This window comes from Arvicanthis niloticus, chromosome 1 (assembly GCF_011762505.2).
Source record: "Arvicanthis niloticus isolate mArvNil1 chromosome 1, mArvNil1.pat.X, whole genome shotgun sequence".
NCBI classification, from domain to species: domain Eukaryota; kingdom Metazoa; phylum Chordata; class Mammalia; order Rodentia; family Muridae; genus Arvicanthis; species Arvicanthis niloticus.
Window position 1 is genome coordinate 28516255 of NC_047658.1, and position 21317 is coordinate 28537571.

Consider the following 21317-nt stretch of genomic DNA (forward strand, 5'->3'; position numbering starts at 1 on the left):
TCTAAACCCTCCCCATATGCCCTTCCTTGCTCTCTTTCAAATTTATGGTCTTTTTTCATTAATTGTTATTGCATTATGTATATGTACATAGTTATAAGTATACTTATCCTGCTCAGTCTGCATAATGCTAGTTTTTTTGTATGTACATTTTTGGGGGCTGAGTCATTTGATTTTTGATACCAGTTGGTGTGCTCTTCCCTGGGGAAGGCTATTTTGACCCATCACAGCATACTTTGTCTGCAGTTTTTTGTGTAGAGTCGAGGCTTTCTCTCATCTACTTTGGCATGTGTCTTGGTGTTGTCCTTGTTCAGCTCATGCTCAGTGATGTTGGTGAGACTTCTGGGTGTAGCCTGGTACTGCATACCTACCTAATTGCTCAGTGGTAGTGAAGTTGTGGATATGGGAGGAAGACCTATGACCTTACTAGGCCAGCTGAATACCTAACAACAGTCTATAAACCTTATACCCACAGGTAAGTATATGGTCTTTACTCTTCATCAAGGAAATGTCTCTTTGCAACAGGAAGAGATCACTACAGAAAGTCACAAACAATCAAAATGTTGACTTGAGTAGTCTGAAATTTCCTGCTTGTCATGGCTGGCTTGAGGCTCTCTGTACATTAGCTTTGGCAGGAGTGGAGGGAAAAGCTGCCTTTAGAAAACTCACTTTGCAGTCATAACTATCCTGACCAGGTGTAGAATCTACCAATGCATCTGGCTCCCAAGATATGCGCGTGTCTGAGAGGGACAGCTGGTGTCACGCATCCTCAATACCAACAGTGCCCTCCCAGTTGCTGCTCAAACTAGAAGGAGGTACACTTCAATATTTCTGACAACATGTGCATTTATTGGTATCAGAAGTACAAACATAGGAATCCAAATACAAATACGGAGGGCGACCCAGCCGCGAGGCTCAGGTGGCTTCTGGCTGGGTTTGGCCCTGAGGGCTCGGCGGGGTCGCGACGTGCAAGGCAGGGCGCGGTGCCGCCGGGGTCGCCAAGGCACGTTGGGCACAAGGGCGCCCTCTCTTCACTAGGACACCACGAGTTGCAGGGTACAGGGGAGTCACCGTTTTACGCTGAGAGGAGGGTCCTCAAGGACGGCAGGACATCCAGGGTTCTTGCAAGCCACTGGTGTGGGGCCAGCCTCTGACTATGACCCCAGCTCTCTAAGGGGCCAGCACTTGGACAGGACAGGTCACCCTCCTCCCAGCCAATGCCTTCTACAGTCCTCACTTGCTCAGAACTGATGTCAAAATGCTGAGGGATTCTGGAATCAGTCTAACCTAGACTTTATCGGTGGGAAGAACTCCAGGCAGATAGAGAATCAACCCTATACTTTTCTGCCTGGGACATGGCCCAGGACCATGAGAGTTTTACTTCGCAGAATTGACCTGCATACTCTGTAGCAAACTCCTAGGCTTTGAAAGGTCAAGCCAGACCCTACCTAGGTTTATCTGTGAACAACTACATGGCTTCCCAAATAAACACTGCAATGCCAGTGTACCATATAACTATCGAGAAATACTACCAGTTTATCAGATAAGCCTGGTCACAGTACACAGATAATCAAGGCACCCAAGTAACTTGGTGGTGCTTACACATTCTCCACACCAGCTTCTGATCAGGTATCTCATCTTGATTTGTTTTTTAAAGGATGGGATCCCATATCTTGGGGAAATGCAATGATTGTCTCTTACTCTATCTGGGCCCCTCTCTTCCTTTTCCCTTCTTCCCCTTGATTCCTGTTTGCCTTAACCAGAGGCTTACTAAGCTAACATGCTATCACTAGGAAGCTGTGCTCCTAAGTGTTTCAACTAAATTTGGGGCAATGGATAGAGTAACGAACACATTAATAGGTTGTTCAGTTCTACCGCTGTACATACAAACACAAAAACACACATCACTGCATGTAAACACAAGATATCCCGTCACTTCAAACGATACGCAGGTCAGTCCCTGAAAATTGTCACTCTTCTAGAGCCTTTCATGGAAAACACGGACAAGCAAAGCTTTGCTGAGTCCAGGAGCTGCTTATAAAGAAAACACGTATCTGTACACGAATATGTCAGTATGTAAACGTGGCTCACTAGCACAATTGGCCATTGTGCCTTTTGGCGTGTTTCCATCTTTACTCTAAGCTAAAAAAGAAAACAATAGTAAATACTCCATTACTATATATTTAGAAAGACTATAGTAATAAAAATGACAACAAGATCTACAGTAACCCCTAGACATGGACAGAAGAGGAGTGGTGGTTTCTTTGGGCAATAAAATTTACAGCTTCTGAAGATGTAAATACATTAGAAAAAATAGTTCCTAGCCAATCAAAATTTTATCTAGAAGAAAATGACAAAAAAATGTTCAATAAGGCAAAAATGAAAAGAAGAAAAGTAACTAGGAAAAAAAAAAAACACTGGGTGGCATGCACTCCTCAAATGATGGGAAACCCTTGAACCAGGGCAGATGGACTTCCAAGGAATAAACAAAAATTTGAACTCTGTTCTAATATTACAATTATACTTTTTTAAGAGCTTGTCATCACTTTTTAGAAATACATGTCCTAGTTTTTATCACAGCTTATAAAAGACACAAAACCTTTGCACTGCATTGAGAGCTACAAACTAGAACGTGGACAAAAGCCATGATGGAGGCCATACTCTTCCTTCATATCTGACGGATAAATTGGAAAGTTTAGTCATCAAGGTTATGTACACTTTCTGCTTTTAATTATAGAGAATGTTATTTAAGAAGATATTTGTTTTTTGGCTTTCTTCTGTTCTTTATTTTTTTCCCATAAACCCTGAAAATGCAAGGACACAATGGTGTGGCCAGTTAACTGATAGTTACCTGTGACTGCCAAGGTTAGACAGAAGTTTGAGCAGTTGGGTCTTCTCAGTGTGGGGTTCTGTGTGTTGGGGGCCTTCACACAAACTTAAGATTGATAAGAACCCTTCCTGTTCAAAGCCTGGACAATTATTGATAAAAATAATTGGGATTTACTGAAACAGTTCAGTAAATCCTAATTATTTCAAAGCTGTCATCACTTATCCCTTACAGTTTTAATTCCACAGTGGGAAGACTTCTAAAATGTGTCTTGAGAATATTTCCAGAAGATTCCTGTGAACCAGGACACAGTTTGATGTTTAAGAAAATGATGTAGGTGAGTCTGGGCTCCCACGACAACTGACAAGGACATTTATGATTGCCTATCCAGACAGATGTCCTGGGAGTTTGTTCAGTAGGTGCAGGCACATCCCTACCAGAAGGACTCGCCTGACTCTGTCAGGAAGCAGACTCAGATATTAAGAACCCAGCCTGTTTGAGGAGAAAATCAGAAGGTGGACCCACGTCATCCTTACTTCAGCCCATGCCTGACCGCTTAAGCTTCCATGTTGATTCTTACAATGTTCATAAAGCTACAAGTTAGAGTCAAAGTTCTTTTTTTTCACTAGAATGATTTTAGGGTTTACTATATAAAGTCCTATGTATTCAAAAATGATCAATGATCAATGAGAAATGAGAACTAATTTTTGAGAATGGAAGCTAGGGACAATAGCATAATTTTGACATGTATGGAGGGAACTGCCATGTTGTGAGCACCTGATCTAAAAAATGCATATTTAAGAAAATGAACATTGGTTTGGTTATGGACATGTATTGAAATGGTACTTCAGTGAGCAGGGCAGCCAGGAGACATCAGGATTTAAGTCTGTTATAGGGAATGTAAACATTACAGTCATTCCTCCAAATTTCCAGAGGCCTGGTTCCAGGATCCCTCAGGATAACAGAACCCTCAGATGTACAAGTCCTTTGAATAAAGTGGTACATTATATGTGTTGGCACTATGCACATTCTTCTCTGTACAGTCAACCACCACAGGATGGCTTAGATTGCTTAACACATTGAAAGTTCTATATCTGCCTCTGTTGTTACTCTTTTGTATTTAGGGGTATAACGACAAGGAGAAATGCCTGCCCATGCTAGGTGCAGAGACAAAAGTGATTGACATTTTTGATGGTGGTTGAAATCACAGATACATGACTACAGAAGGCAGACTGTACTTGTTTGCAGAAATACAAAGAAGTATCTTTAGATATTTAGGGAAAAAGAGAACAAGACAAAGCAGGAACCAGCTCAGTTTGGGAGGTTTGTTGTTGAAACGCAAAACCTACTCCTTCATTTCCTCCCTGCTCATTCAATTTAAACTACCTTGTAGACAGAGCGGCCTTCCTTCCCCACAGCAACGACAATTGACTCACCCTGTGCAACCTGTTTCCTGGGCTGGGACAACTTTGTACTAAGTTTCCAGATGTGGAAAATGAAGTGCTTAAAATAGATGTTTAGCTGGATAGGTCGAGCAAAGCACTTTACATTTGCCTCAATCCATGAAAAAAAATTCAGAGTTTCCTTATTTTGGAAACTCTGTATGTGTGTATGTGTGTTTAAGTATTTACTAGTTCACATAATCTAACAAAACCTGGTTAACTCAAAGCACGGGCAACTTTTGAATGACCAATGAGAGTTCAGCTCAGAGTTTAGCACTCATTTACGTAAGTTGGTTTTAAGACTAAAATTTTGTTTTAGGACAAGTAATGAAGAAGTTTAGAAGTCTTACAGGGAATATTAGAACAAACACATCACTCAACTAAGAGATATTTTGGAAGCAAGCAAACAAACAGGAACAACTTCTCTTTTAACCTCAACAGAATTAAATCAAGCTTTGTATCGTGGGATTAGTATCTTATAAACTGAAGAAATTTTAAAAGGGGGAAATTGAAACATCTCAACTTCAAGGCTCAAAAACTGTAATATATTTAAAAAACAAAACAATTTTTTATTCTAGGAAGGTGACTGTATTAGCTGTAACCTTATCATCTCAAGACACAGTTCATTTTCTCTCCCTGTTATGTTTTGATTCATGTTCACAACAGAAGGGGAATCAGAGAGGGGCCTATCTGTCTTGAGCATTTTATTAGCATTCAGCCCTTGGGTCATGCTTATGTAGAGAACACAAATTGAATACTGGTCCTGTTAGACAGAATAGTTATCACAGGCTATTTGAAGGGAGTTCAGGGATAACTGTGAATAAGACATTTGCTCTGTGTTAGTTTTTTGTTTCCTGCTTTCCTATTTCCAGCCTTTTGATATAATTGTTTCTAAATTTCCAAACCAATAATCTATCAGTGTAAATGGAATTCAACATTTCAGTGTATACTTACTTATATACTATGTTTATCTCTAGTCATTTTACTACTTTTAAAATGAGAATTTGCATTATTTGTAACTCTAAAAGAAAAAAAAAAGAAAAACACTAAATAATAGCTACCAAACTATAAACAAATTAAAGACGAGTAATGCCTCCAGGGCACTAAAGGGATAGAACGGAAGTGCGACATCTGGGACCAGCTGCAATTCTCCAAGTTTCAAATAAAACGATCAGTTTGGTATGTGAGATAAAAATGATGAAGGAGGCAGAGGTATTATCTGTTTGGTTTTCTAGCCCTTTGGATAGAGTGGACCTCTGCTTCCTAGCTGTGTCAAGACAAATTGATGTAAAATGGGATTCTATTCTGGTTGCTTGCTTTCACTGTTTCAAGATGTGGGAATGTGTAGGCCTACAACAAACTTCGAAACATCTTTTACTGCAGAAACATATTACGAGATAAAACGTTCTGGAATGGTACTGATCCATGGCCATAAACCCACAGGTTGTCACAGGAAACATGAAAATGGCTTGTGATTAAGGACAAGCATTTCCATGTTTGCAGAGCCCATGAAAGTCTGCAATTTTATCTCATCTGATGAAAACATGAAGATGCCTGGTTTTTATATAAAGAAATGAAATCCTATTTTTATCCATGTATATTTACAAAACAGTAAAATTTAGTATGAAATACTGGTGGCTGCAGGAAGTGGAAGCTTTCAGAGAATGGAAAAATTGGGGGCTTTATGCTTTACTTTAAGGCATATTTTGGGCAAATTGGAGGCAGTGTTGGCTGGACTTGGTGTAAATTTCTTAACACTGTCCTCCACCTAGCATCTGGGACACCCTAGGGAATCTGTATAGGCTTTGAAGAGGCATTTTGTTTTAATTTTACTACTTTGTAAAACACCTTTTTTAGTTTTTCTCCATCAATCAGGATGTAGTTTTAAAGGAGAGACAGTCACAGTTTTCAGTGTAATCCACAGTGGTTGGGAATCTGGAATCTTTGTTCAAACAGTCTCTTCAGTCTGGAGTGCTTCTAAGAGTAAGGAACACAGTAGCACCTTTGAAATGCAGGTTGTTCAGACCACTACCCCAGCATCCCCAGCTCTCCACACAAAGGAAACAGCAGAATGGGGCAGATTAGAGGAGGCTTAAGTTTGTGTGCCTCACCCACGTCCCTCCTCCCTCTTAATTAAGGGGAGCTGGTGTCTAAGGAGGGGTGCATTTTACCCTTTTCCTCCCAGTGTACCAGACTCTCCTCAAAGTTCCCCTTGGAAAGCCTCTGGTTTTGCTCCTGAGCAATGGGCAGGCATCTCTCCTGTTTCGTGTTCTAGAATGGTTTATCCTGGAAGTTCAGATAGACGTAGACGATTGAACTGTACCGAGAAACAGGCATTGGCGTGCTCCTGACATGCATGTGGCCGCTTTCTGTGTTTTGATCAGCATGGCTGAGATTGGGCAAGAAACAATGACAATGAAGAGTTTTAAGACAAGAGGCAACTGTGGGTTTTTTCTAAGAAGGTAGCAGGGAGCCCGGCCCTGCAGCAGATGCTTGCAGGTTTTAATCCTCAGGGAAAAACAGATGACTAGAAAATGTAGTTTTATCCAGAACTTTAAAAATGTAACAGGTTAAAATTCTTTATCTGATTAGAAGCTCTGAATTGGTAGTGTTTTCGATTGTACTTGTGGCTTGCTCTCTATCTTAGTGCTGTGGGCAACCCTAGAGTGGGCCTGCCAAAGGCAGGAGCTTCAGAGACACTAGTGTACTAGATGCAAAACTTCCCAATAGAGGAGACATTTCATTTAAGCCATTATCTTCAGCTTATTCGTTATGGGTATTTATTATTTTAATTCTTTTAAATTGAATTTTCTAACTAGAAGCCAATTGGCTTGAGCCTTATGTGGTAACTATCAAACTAGTAGTTTGTTAGTAGAAACTCAGAAAGAAAGGATTAAATATCACACACACATAGACAGCCATTATTGCCCTTACAACTGAGAGTTGTGCCCGTTTTAACATCCTCTTCATGAGCAACAGTACTAGAAAGAATTAGCAAAAGTGTCTAGTTTCAGTTTTTCCGGTCTCTTCAATACCATCATTGTTTCTGAAATACATCTAATAAATTGTGTGAAGTCAGCACTTTGATGTTTTCTATTTGTCTGATGTTTTACTTTTTCTAAGTATGTGTAATAGAAATGGAAAAATGAATGACTTTCAATAAAATCAATTTCGCTTTGTGGGAGTAAAGCACACAAGGATTCTACTGTGGATGCTGTAATAGTGCCAAGACACTGCTGATGAGTGGAAATGTGTACGTGTCACCAATAGAGGATACTTCAAAAGAGTCATGGACCTGGAGTGCAAAAAAGCATCTGGTCATAGCAAAGAACTAATATGTAGAAGCAAATTTGTTTTGCATTATAAAAATATCAAAAGAGAATTGATTTGGGGGGATTTCTTTGGGATTTTGCTATGCATCCATATTTCAAAGTATAAAACAATTTTTGATCATCAAAATGTGTAATTAACAATAACCATCACCCATTTTTTTTGCATCTAAAGTTGGTTTGGCTTGAAAGTGAGTGTTCATGATTAAATAAACGAATGTCTATGTTATTTTACACTGTGGAACGCAGTTTCAAAACAAAGGCCTATCCACATTGCAAGTCTTTGCAGGATGAAGACAGTTACCGAATCCCTAAAAATAATATAAGCTACCCTCATTGTCTGAGACTGAGACTTGGTCTTATAAATCCCAGCTCTTTGTGAAATGCTGAACTCAAATGCAACTGGTTCAGAAACCCAGGATTTAAATAGGGCTGATGCTTGGCAGGCAGTCTGTAATAAAGTCACTGCTTAGTGAGAGTTAGAGACAAACAGCAGTCTTGGTCTCAGAAACAAATGTTAAAAAATCACACTTTTCCCCCTCAAGTGGAAACTTGTGGCTGATACATGGGAGCACCTCCCAGGTAGAAAGGAAGGGTGCCAGTTAGAAGGAGGCTACCTTAGGACAGCAGTATCTGAGCAAACAGGCCTTACAGAAGGGACCAAAGCTGACTGTAGTTCAAGCTGGATCTCAGAGAGAGGTCACCATGAGTATATCTCCACTAAGGTAGATCCTGTATGCACAGGCATGGGTGCCAAGGGACACAAAGGGAAGATACATAATGGGGGGAGTCTGAGGCAACCCCTAGATATTTGTTTGCATCTTTTACAGGTGTCATTGCATGGTAACTGGCAGCTTCTGTATCCAAGGCCATTCATAAATATTAAACAACCAGTTGAAGAAGGGATTAGCAAGAATATCACTTAAAAATGCAATTGCTCTGTGTGTGTGTGTGTGTGTGTGTGTGTGTGTGTGCACGCACGCACATGAGTGTGTATGAGTGAAATATTTATAAGGAATACTTTCCAGGTACTTCCCATGCTGCTGAAAGGTAACACAACAAACTGGAGTAGTGTCCTTCCCTGCTACTTTTTGGTTGGTTACTACTTGTCTGGGGATGGTGGAAGGAAAAACATGAATCAAGTACTCTTCAGTCATCCTTCAGAGCAGCACTTAAAGATATAGGTATCCAACCCAATAGACCAGGTTGAACAGCAGGAAGGATGTCGGGAAGAAGACCCGAGAGTAGGAGTCCAGCTCAGAGACGTCAATATGGATGCGGCCTCTTCTCCAGGAGCCAGACTTGCACTCCTCATAGCAGCAGAAGAAGCTCTGGCAGTCTTTGCCATCCAGACACTCATAGACACAGGTGTCCTCAAACTCCTGCCAGTACATGGAATTGTTTAACGTGATCATCACGGGTGGTGGGGGCCTCATATCCAGGAGAGAATAATTCTGCAAGCACAAGAATAGCAGAGCAATCATAAAATGCAGGTAAGAACACCATGAATTGCACTGAACAACAGATAATACTTCTGTCTGCTACTAGACAAGATGGATGCAGGCCACGCCCATCCCACACTTAACCCATTACTGGGCACAGCCTTTTCATTGAACCATTGTAGCTCAGTGAGCAAGGAAAAACATGTTGCTATTTTAAAATGTGTCCCAGATTTGGGGGGAGGGAGGGAAACACATTTTCAAAATGTATTAGCCATTTCAAGTTTCAATTCTGTTACCAATTAGCAAATATGTACACATCACGGATTTGTTCCTTAAATGTTAAAACACATGGATGTTATAGCATGGGAAGATAAATGTGGTACCTATTCAGACTATCAAACAGTAGCAGGTGTTATGTACTAAAATGGAGAGAAAGCACGGTTATTAGTCCAGAAAGACTGCTTGAACACGTATAGCTTGAATATTCTCTACCCCCAAGCTCTCCTCCTGTCTTAGAAAAGTCAGTGTGGGAGAAAAAGGGAGAGTTAAAGACTTGCTGCTTTTTTGTTGCTGTTGTTGTTGTTTTGTTTTGTTTTGTTTTTTATTTTTTGTTTTTCTTAGACTGGGCAGAACCATCCAGCTTGAGAAGCTTCCAATGAAACCCTTAGGTTTGCCAGATAGCTGTCAATGCCTCAAGAGCTATTACACTCTACACTGAGTTCCATTGGGGAAAAGTATTGTTTAGTCTGACAACATAGTGGGAGGCAACTGGAAAGACTTACCTGTCTGATATATTTAGTGGTTTTCATTTTTTTTTGAAAAAGGCTCTTATTAAAAATAGACTAGCCCCCTTATATCAGACATGACAAGCCTTCTTTTGACTTTTTGACAAGGGTTGTTGGTTATCAAACATCCAGCCTATAGCTATTGGATTTTGTTACCCACCAGGGGTGGAAAGTAAGTCCCTACTACTGAAGATACAATGTACTTCAGATGCAAGGCACAGAAGTTCTTGAGCTGGAACTATCCTGAAAGCCTCCTCCATGATGACAAGGTTTCATGGGACCAGAAGATGCCAGTTGAACTTCTGAAAGAGGGAAGCATCCAACAATTCTACATAGTAACAATGCCTATGAACCACAAATATGAACAGCATAGCGTGATAAAATAGTGTAACACTTTGGTGGACTTAAGGTCCATTCAACAAGAGAAAAACCATGTTGGGTATTAGAAGCCTAGCCAATTACACAGGGCTAGTGAATTCATGGATCTTGGAAGAGAACCTACAACCATCAGTTTACTAAAACAGCATAATCACTAACAATATTCTAATATTTGTCCTTCTTGACCACAGTAAGTATAGTTCCCACCTCTCATCAGGGGGACTTCTCTTTGTAACACATGGATCAGTACAGAAAACCACAACCAACCAAAATGTAGTCACTTAACCTAAAGTGTATCGATATCCCTGAATCTAAGGCTCAGGGATCGTTGTGAAAGAAGGGGCAGGAAGAATGTAAGAGCCAGATAATCAGGGAGTTTGTTGTGAGTTTTGCCTACTAGTAATGACAGAATCTATACCCACAAAGTCTCACCAACATGACTGCCATGAGCTGAACAGACCAACACCAATAGACATGCCAAAATGAATGGTAAAATGTCCAGGAGGTCTCAACCCTAAGAACCACAAAGACATGTTGGGAGTGGGAGAAATAAATTTTTCAAGGGATGAGCACACCAATTGGTTATCCAATACAAATGGTCAGCCCTGAAACATACATAAAAGAAGTAGCATTATATAGAGTTATATTATATTATATTATATTATATTATATAGCAGGTTATATTCAGGAATATGAAATATATATATATATTTACATACATACATATAACAACAACTAAGGAAAAAGAGACAACAAATTTGAAATAAAAAAGAAAGAGTATATGGGAGAACTTGGAAGGAGATGGGGAAGAAAGAGAAAGAGGAAGAAGAAGAGGAGGAGGAGGAGGGGGAGGGGGAGGGGGAGGAGGAGGAGGGGGAGGGGGGAGGGGGAGGAGGAGGAGGAGGAGGAGGAGGAGAAGGAGAAGGAGAAGGAGAAGGAGAAGGAGAAGGAGAAGGAGAAGGAGAAGGAGAAGGAGAAGGAGAAGGAGAAGGAGAAGGAGAAGGAGAAGGAGAAGGAGAAGGAGAAGGAGAAGGAGAAGGAGAAGAAGAAGAAGAAGAAGAAGAAGAAGAAGAAGAAGAAGAAGAAGAAGAAGAAGAAGAAGAAGAAGAAGAAGAAGAAGAAGAAAACTACAACGACAGCTACAACGACAGCGGCGGCAGCAGCAGTGGCGGTGGCTAGCCGGATCTGGAAATTATTATGTATCTCAGTCTGGCTTTCTTGTCTTAGTCTCCTCAGACCACAGGCCTATACCACTGTGCCCAGCTGTAGAAGCACATTTCTGAACATGTCGATAAGGTGATTCCTGTGGCCATGGTTGGCATGTGCTGAGAATGAGGTCACTTTGTATTGTTAGTCTGGGCCATGCCACATAGAATGTACTCAGCTTTGCCAGAATCCATATAAATGTTCCTTACAGGGACACTGTCACATTTACCTTAAATGAAGTTTAGAATTTAATTAGGATGGCAAGATTCATGCCTATGCAGCATCATAACTGGGGACAAACTGACAGAACTGTTGAGTATTCAAGCCTACTCCATGAAGCCTTCTAGAGCCTTGAACATGTGAAGCATGTGTGTACATGTATGTTGGGAAGAGTCTAGTCATAATCAGAAGGCCTTGCATCAGTGTTCACTGGAAGCTTTCAGACCACCTCTGCATAGCAGCTTCTACAGCTCTCAGGCATAAGCAGAGGTGGAAGACTGGCTAAGTTCAGCTCTGATAAGGAAGTGTACCCTCTAGCCTTATGATTCTGAAGCCCCAGTGTGTATCAAAACCACAATTATCCAGTGCATTTGAGGAATGTATGCCTTCTTACCTGCAGTGGTACCTTTTGTTGTGAACTGACTTTATAATTTCTTCTAGGTCACCAGCCTTTCCTTTTTGTCCATGATTTTCTTTGGGTAAAAGACTTTCTTTTTTCTTTGAGTTAAAGGATCCTGCCTTTTCTTTTGATAGAATAATCTCTACACCAAAGACATCAATATTTTCCCTCAATACTCAGGCTCCTGGCTGTGCGTAAAGACATACTCTGGGGGCTTTGGGCTATTAACTCAGATTGGTGTCTGTCACTCTGAGCTTCCCTTCCCTATGGCTTTGCCTAACACTCATTGGAAGCACCTTCTGGTTTCTTAGGGCTGGCAAGATGCTTGCCCACAACTCTTCTGCGAAAGCCCCCATGATACATATTTGAAGAGTAATACTTATATAATTTTCCTCCTAAAAACTGCTTGAGATACACAAAATATAATGCATCATTCATTAAGAGCCTAGAAGCCACCTGTCACATACAGGTGGCATGAAACATTCACTGTAATTAGTGTGTGGACATGAGTCAAGAATAAAAGTCATAGTTCCACATAAAGATGGCACATGAAAAGTAAGGTAGCCAGATCAGTGGTTTAAAATGAAATTTCTAAGGTTTCATTCCAGTTTTCTTTTTACTATCACCTCTAGAGATTGATTTTTCCATACTCAATTTTACTTGTTGTCAGCAAAAAGTGAGCTGATATATAGACATGTATTATCTCAAAAGTGCTCAGAAGAAATTGAGAGAGTCATGCTATTTGTAGGGAAGGAGGAACATGTTGTGGCTGGTAGCTTGGTAGAGCATGAAATGACAGTGAAGCTAGAATAAACATCACACTACAAACTTCAGGCTAATGTCCTTAATATAATTGCTATGTAACTATAGGCAATTCAGTTGGTCTTTAAAATGTAACATACATAACACTTAACCTGGCACATTGTTAACTAAAATAATTAATAGACATTTGGGCTGGAGAGGTAGCTCTGCAAATACCATTTAGTTTCTTAGTATGCATGAATACATAGAACTTGTAAATCTATAGTCTAGCCAGAAGCATGCATGCTGCATCAACATCCCCATGTAGAAAGGTGAGGATGTTTCTCTCACTTTGTGCTTATTCTAATTTGGTTGTTTTAGTAATAAAAAAAAACATTATAAAGGATCAAATGCAGTAGTCATTTGAATTCACTGAATACTTTTATGAAGAACATATCTTTCAATGCAAACTTAAAGTTCTAAGAAGTATTGGCACCTGTAAAACGATACATACAGATGGTGCTTGAAGACTTATTCGATCAGGAATCCATCTTGTGGAGTCTGGATGTAATAACTGTAGAAAAAAAGACAGCAGAATTAGAAAGAGACCATGGCAGTTTGCAGTCTTGAATGCATGGCTACTGTTATCCCTGTTACCAGCAGGCATTCACCGTGGAGAAATGGGAGGTATCCCCATCTTTTTGCATCATCCACTGAATTATCTCACTTTATAAGATCCTTAAGGGCACTACAGTATTTGAGAGCACATTTATCTTAAACTACCCTCCTGCTGCAACAGAGAAAACCCTGGCTATCTTTGCCACTCACCGATGTCTTCTTCTTCCTGATGGTTGGCTTTCTACAGCTTGAGTAGTAGTTGAGGGTAGCATACTCCATCAGTGCGGCAAAGACAAACAAGAAGCACACAGTCACGAAGAGGTCCATGGCAGTGACATAGGATACCCGAGGCAGAGACTTCCTGGCAATGGTGCTGAGTGTGGTCATGGTTAGCACCGTGGTGATGCCTGCAGAAGAGACAGCTGTCATCTGGTTGCCAAGAGGTCAAGACTGAAAGGCCAAAAGTCATGAAAATTTAGTAACAAGTCTCAGGAAAGTGATATATGTCAGTTGCCCCTAGACACTTGGCAGTGGTAGAGCAGCCTACAGTCAGCTTGGTCAGGAAAGGAGAAACTAACACCACAGTGTGTAAGGTGAGTTGAAGGTCAGGAGGTGAGGAACAGTCAGCACATTTCCCATTTGCACTTAAAACTTCTGATGGGTTGTGGGAACATAATAGCATCCTATATCAAGGTATATATATATATATATATATATATATATATATATATATATATATATATATATCATATAACAGATTGATATATTTTAATAGATTTTAGTAGTTAATTGTTTGGCATTTCACCTTTAAAATGGTTTTAGATGAAGTTACAATCTATCACCTTTCTGTATGTCCTACACTGTTTTGCATTCCGTGCTTGTCTTCTATTTCATGCTTTCTTCGTGCCCACAGTGAAAACTCCTGCCTTCTCTACCCAGTCCCAGCATCACTCTTTCTCAGATGCCTTCTCTTAAAACCTTCATGGACCAGTTTTCACATTTTTCACTCTAATTTATCAGTTGTATTTGGGTTATTCTGGTATTTTACATCACACAGTTATTAATATTTAGAACATATCATCATGTTTCTTTTTGTCTCTCATTTGTTCAGTTTGTTTTTTTTTGTGTGTGTCTAATGTACCTTCCTGTTGTTCCATGAGTTACTTCAAACTCTTGTAAAACCGCTTGAGGTTTTTTTTTTTTTTTTTTTTTTTTTTTTTTTCACATCTTTAAGGCCATGTGTTGGCACCTGAAGTCTCGATGAGGTCCTTGAGTGCACATCATTCTGTATAGCATATCAATGGGCCCTCCAACCAGTGAGTACACAGGATTTATCCCCTTTTCAATAAAATGTAAATACATTATTTTTCTTTACTTTTCTATGATTATAATATAGTTTTACTTAATATTTTCTTTAAACAGTTAAGGATTGTCAGGCTACATTAGATTCTCAGTGCCTTCAGATTTTAGGCCAAGATTCTATTTCCTTCAGTGAGAACCTACTGTCATTCAGCCTCTGATGCCTTGTAGGCAGAATCATGTCTTTTCTCTACCACTTTCAAGGATTTTTCTTTTTTCGAGTTTGATTGTAATTTGTCTTAGCTTGAAATTCTCTGGGTTTATATCTTGTTTTGAATTTACTTAGCATCATGAATATACACGATTTTTTAAAATTGGAGAAATATTTACGAATCATTTTCATGCCTTGGAAATGTATATTTTCAGCCTTACTGGCTTCTTCTGGGACATCTATAACAGAAATATTATATTTTATTCCTTGGCAGTTCACAAACACTGAGTTCAGTGTGCTCATATATTGTTAGCCTATTTTTTCTCCTTGTGGCTCAAATTGCTTTTGATTTATACTGAGGCCCACACATCTTTCCCCCCAAGCATGCTTTGTGAGTTGTCTCTTTTAGTACAGTATCTTCTGTCCTACAAGTATATTTGGTTCTCCACTGCACTGATGCTGCCTTGCTGAGCCATGTTCCTCTTTTCATTTACCTCAAGTATTCTCATCAAGGCACACTCTTGCTGATATATTAGAAACCTGTTCAGATCATGCTAACATAACATCTGTGCCACCCCCAAACTGGCACATTTTATGGTATCATCTGTGGCTATTGACTGTATTTTTAGATATTTGGGGATCTAGCTTCTGTGATTAAAAGTGATAATCTACAGTAATTAAAAGTTGTCATAATTATAACATATTTTGCCAGAAATCATTACTACAAAGACTCTTATATACAATCAAATGCCCCGTATAGTTTCACCAAAGCTAAATGGAAAGGATTTACACTGCAGAAGTTATCATTCTTATACACAACTAGAAAATCTTCATCATGGTGTATATTGTTCAAAACATGAAGTACATATGAATTCAAGTACATTTTATGTGACAAATATTCCTGTTTTCTTCATTAAAACTATCTGTGTTTGAGATTTTTTATATCATCCAATATTAGATTCATACATACTCTTCTAGAAATTGTACAGTGTTGACTTTACTAAATGTGTTGTATATAAAACTATTTTTTGTATATGGAGAATCTGTGCCAGATTTATTAGCTGATGATTTTCCATCATCAAGTAAAGACGTAACTCATTAGTTCCTTTCTTTGTTACTAACTAAAACTCTGGTACACACAACTTAAGGGAAGAAAGATCTATTTTAGTGCAGAGTATAGAGAGTATTAATACATCATGGCAGAGATGGTAAGGCAGCCAGGGTTAGGTTCACGGAGGTGGGAACTTGCTATGTGGTCTGCTCGTACCTTAGCAGATGAATAAGCAGGAAGTTCAGACAGCTAGGCTTACCTGTTAAACATCTGCCCTATCTAGGATTTGTGTTCAAAACTTCCCCAAATAGCATCTGGAAACTATGCCAAATGCCACCTGGAAACTAGTGTTCAAACAAAGAAGCAGGGATGACCTTTCACAATGGAGCCACAAGAATCATGGGGTAGAGTTGCTTACATGGAGACTGAACAATGAAGCAGAGAACAAGGCTGGAACTAGAATCAGGTATCCCTTTAGGGGTTCATTCTTGGTAATCTACTTGTCACAGTTAGACCTCTCCTCCTAAAGGTTCTGTAACAGAAGCACCAGACCTCCAAAATCATCATATACAAGGCAACTTTTCAGATTTAAACCATAGCATATAGAGAGTACTGTTATCTGTATATATGATACATACACATGCACACACACATATACATATATATATATATACACACACATATATATACACACACATATACATACATACATACATGTATATGTGTGTGTGCATGTACACATGTGTGTGGATGTATATATAAGCTCTATACTTTTAATGTGTTTTATGTTTTTATTCGTACACACTACTTGTGATGGTTTGAATGACCCCAATAGCTCATACGTTTGAATACTTGGCTCCCAGTTGGTGGAACTGTTTGGGAAGGGTTAGGAGGTGTGACCTTTTTAGAAAATATGTGTCACTAGAGGCAGGCTTTGAGGTTTCAAAAGCCCATGCCATTTCTAGTTAACTGTCTCTGCCTTATGGTTATGAATCAGGATATAATTCTACTCACTAAATTGCTTAGATTTATGCAGAACTCATATGTAACCCAGATTAGCTTTGACCATATGATCCTCCTGCTATTGTGAGAATTTCAGGTGTATTCTTTCAGGCTTGGCCCAGGAGCCAGGTTTTAGTATTAATCATATCAGATTTTTACTATTTTTACTGATTTCTATTTTTTCTTAAGGAAGCAATTTTGTATCTGATTTTATTAGTCTAATTAATCTCAGTGTTTTTTCCTTGTAGGTCCAGATGTTCTGGAATAAAATTTTCAACTTTTGTTTCATTCAAAGTACTTTCATTAGATCAAGATTTTGTAAGTGAGTTTTCTATGGGTTTGAATGGATAGGGTTTCTAATGTCAACATTTAAAGGCTAACAATGCCCTGGTCTTCATTCTTTCATATAAGAGATGAGCCACACATCAGAGGTCATGCTTTTCCTTTACGAGGTAGGGTCTTTCTCTTGTAGAACAAGTGGATCTGATGTCCTTTTTTGGACTCCTGATGCACCTGTACATATCTACACTCAGATAGAAACACGTGCCATACATAATTCAAATAAAATATATCATTTTGAAAATGTAGGTGCCTCTGGGAACTTGCCAAAAGAAAACTTCCCTTAAGTGAAAGGAGGCAAAACTGGCCACAGATGGTTGGGAATAAAAGAATGTTGGCCAAACCTGTATCTTAATCAAAGCTGACCTACTTAGGTGCACTATGCCAATCTGTGTTCTACCAGAAGCTTGTGTGGTCTTCTCTGGTACTTTGATAATTTATATTATTTATTTAACATATTCATAAAACCTTATTTAGCTTTTAGTCATTAATATTCTATTACTAATATAAATTTTGCAATATTTACCATTTACATGATGATAATCTTTGTGGGTGCCTTAGAAACATTTATAAATAAATGCTAGTTGTTATTTACCACAAACAAAAAATGCCTCTTGGTCCTTCAAAATAATATTGAAGGTTTTGGGGTGTGTGTGTCTATATAATTATATCTATCTATTATCTATGTATAAGGTTTCAGTGTTGAATTTGGGCAACATCAAGTTAAACATTTACTTCAAAAACTATTAATAATTTATTTAAGATGATTTTTATACATGCCATATATAGATAAATATAAATGAGGAAAGTATATGTTCTAGAGTATTAAAAACCAAATACAGTATGACATCAGATTCCTCCTCTAGCAGGATCTTTGAAATTAATAAATTTTTTGTTTTTAAGTCATATATGAGACCATGACAGACTTTGTCATGTAGCAGATTTTCAAAAAAGAATTTAATGTCCTAAGAAGATGTAAACACTTTTATTCTGTCATTTCAAACTGGGACATTTTGCTAATAAGAATGGTAGATTCTTGTGCTGGCTTTAAATACACTTTTAGCTAGAGAGCTCCTTGATCATGGTATGAAACTCTTGCTCTTGCTTGTCATCTACATTGTCAAAACCTTCAAAGAACAATTAAGAATAGTGTGTCTGAGGCCTGGTGCAGGCTTCAGAATTTACAGTGGCACCAAGGTCAGTGTGAAAGTGAGCTTGAGAGTCTGCTTCAGAGACAGGAAGGAGGAGGAGTTGAAAGCATGTACACGAAGACTTCAAACTGACTGTGACCAAAGTAAGTCAACAATCCACTGATGTACTTAGTGACTGCTGAGAGAAATATACCCTTAGAGGATGCTGAGGATGCCTTCTATCATACAGCACCATTATCATTGCAGCCAAAGGTTCTTATGACTAGGCAAACTGTGATGATTAGAAGAGCTACATGGCAGGCATTAACCTCCCCACCCTCACCATGACATAAGCCTAAAATAAAGTTAACTTGGTTGGGGTGGGCGATGCTGTTCACTATGGTCCTTGGCTCTTTAGCTAATGCACCACATCTTGCCTGTTATATGGAGCCCATTGTAAGAAACAACTCATTCTCTAGTGAGGATTTTAATAGTTTATACAGTCTAAGAAGTGAATTTTATAAAAGTTAAATAGTTGAAACCTCCTTGGCAAAAAGCCACTTGTGCTTCTATACATACTATTACAAAATAAAACTTACTTTAAAAAAAGAGAGAGAGAAACAAAAACCTAACCTGGGTACTAAAAAAATTAGCCTGGTTCACATAGCTCTTAAACCAATTATATTTGAATTCTCATCTATTGAAAGCATTTTGTGAATGTTTCTGTATTAAAATTACACAAAATAGTAGAACTTTTTTTTTTTTTTTTTTTTTTTTTTTTTTTTTTTTTTTTGCAACTTACCTAATGTTGTTCTTGCTGGTGTCGCATCTTTTTTGATCCAAAATGATACCCAAGACAGAACCACAGTCAGTATGCAGGGGATATATGTCTGGATAGTGAAGTATCCCATTCTTCTACTCAGTTCAAAATAGATAGTCATTACAACATAATCACCTGTAATAAAATAAACATTCCCCAAATCAAGACTATATTAATGGATTAAAATAGTATAGGAAATTTATTTATAATTTAAATTTCAAACTCTGTTGCTTAAATGAAAACAAGCATAGCAACGTTAATTGGAAAAAGTATCAAATGCCGGTGCTGTTGAACTGTACCATGCCTGTGCCTTTGTAAACATTAACTAGTATAAAGGGCACACTAAAACATGTTGATGGGTAAGGGGACAGGCATGCACATCTACTCAATGGCAGGTACTTTGGAATTGTTGCCAGAGGCCACCTGTATGTCACATATGTTTTACCAAGATTCACAAGAAACTTTAGCTTTCAAACAGATCTAGGATCATTCTAATGCATTTTTCTTTCATTAATAGCAGAAATTAATCTTATTCTTTTTATTTGTAATAATTCCATTATTTTTATAGAGTGGCACATGGTATTGTTGGTTCTGCCCCAGTATGTCATTGCAAGAAGACAAATGTATCTCTATACAAAGTGTCCATTTCTATCCATGTCTTCTTATTTTATATACTCTATATTTTTTTAAATTAAGTTCTTTATTTACTTTTTATCCTGATTACAGCTTCCCCCCTTCCCAATTCCCTCCTTTCTCCTTCTCTCCCCACTCTTCCCCTTCTCCTTAAGAAAGGAGATGTGCCCCGTGGATATCAACCAGACTTGGCATACCAACATGCAGTAAGCCTAGGTGCATCTTCTTCTGTTGAGACTAGATGAGACAGCCTGGTTAGGGAACAGGGAGACAAGGGCAGGTAATGTAGTCAGAGACAGCCCCTGTTCTCCTTTTAGGGATCCCACTGAAGACCAAGCTACACAACTGTTATATATGTGCAGAAGGCCTAGTTATATCCTGTATATGCTCTCTGGTTCAGTCTCTATGAGCCTTAACAGGCTCAGGTTAGTCTGTAGTTTTACTTGTGGTGTCCTTGACCCCTCTGGTTCTTTTAATCCTTTCCTCATTCTTCTACAAGATTCCCCAAGCTTAACTTAATGTTTGCCTATGAGTCTCTGCATCAATTTTCATCAGTTGCTAGAAGAAGCCTTCCTGGGGATAATAATGCCAGGCTCCTGTTTGCAAGTATAACAGAATATCATTAAGAGTCAGGGGTGGGCTCCCTCTCATGGCATCATTCTCAAGGAGGGCCAGTCAGTCATTAGTTGGTCCATTCCTCAAATACTGCTCCATCTTTTACACCAGCACACTTTGTAGGCAGGACAAATTGTGGGCCTAAGGTTTTGTGGGTGGGTGGGTATCCTAAAACCTCCATTGAACATTTTGCCTGGTTACAGGAGATGGCTAGTTCAGGTTCTAGTGGGCTCCATATTGCTTGGAGTCTTAGCTATGGATATCCTTAAAGATTCCTGGGAGTTTCCAAATTTCTAGGTTTCTAGCTCATCGTAGAGATTCTTTCCCCAAATCCAGTTGTCTCTCCCAGTACTCTCTCCATGTCTTTCCCTAACCTCATATTTCCTGTTCCCATCCCTCCCCTCCGGTCCCTTTCCTCCATCTAGTCTCTCCCCCCAATGTCTAGTCTATTTCCATTTCTAAGGGAGATTCAAATGCTACTTTTTTGTTACTTAGCTTCTTTGGGTCCATGGTCTATAGTATGGTTATCTTGTATGTTATTACTAATATCCACTTATGAGTGAGAACATTTCATGTTTATCTTGCTAGGTGTGGTTCCTTGCTCAGGATGATCTTTTCTAGTTCCATTTATTTGCCTGAAAATTTCATGATGTCAGTTTTTAATAGCTTAATAATACTTCACTGTGTAAATTTAGCCCACTTTCTTTAATCATTTTTCAGTTGAGGGGCATCTAAGTTGTTTCTAGGTTTTTTTTTTTTTTTTTACTATTATGAATAAAGCTGATATGAGCATGATTGAGCAAGTGTCCTTGTGGTAGGATGTGGTATCCTTT

At 38.9% G+C, this 21317-nt stretch overlaps 1 protein-coding gene across 1 annotated transcript in view; it reads right to left on the bottom strand.

Moving 5' to 3' along the window:
- Positions 1 to 889: 889 nt before the first annotated feature.
- Gabrg3 (gamma-aminobutyric acid type A receptor subunit gamma3) overlaps positions 890 to 21317 on the bottom strand; it is a 581822-nt gene continuing 561394 nt past the window's right edge. Inside the window, exons 7-10 of the mRNA XM_034488056.2 lie at positions 19219 to 19371; positions 13595 to 13791; positions 13281 to 13340; positions 890 to 9049 (exon numbers count right to left, since the gene is read on the bottom strand). Coding sequence (XP_034343947.1) covers positions 8768 to 9049; positions 13281 to 13340; positions 13595 to 13791; positions 19219 to 19371 — 692 coding nt within the window. The 3' untranslated portion in view covers positions 890 to 8767. The remainder of the gene's footprint in view (positions 9050 to 13280; positions 13341 to 13594; positions 13792 to 19218; positions 19372 to 21317) is intronic.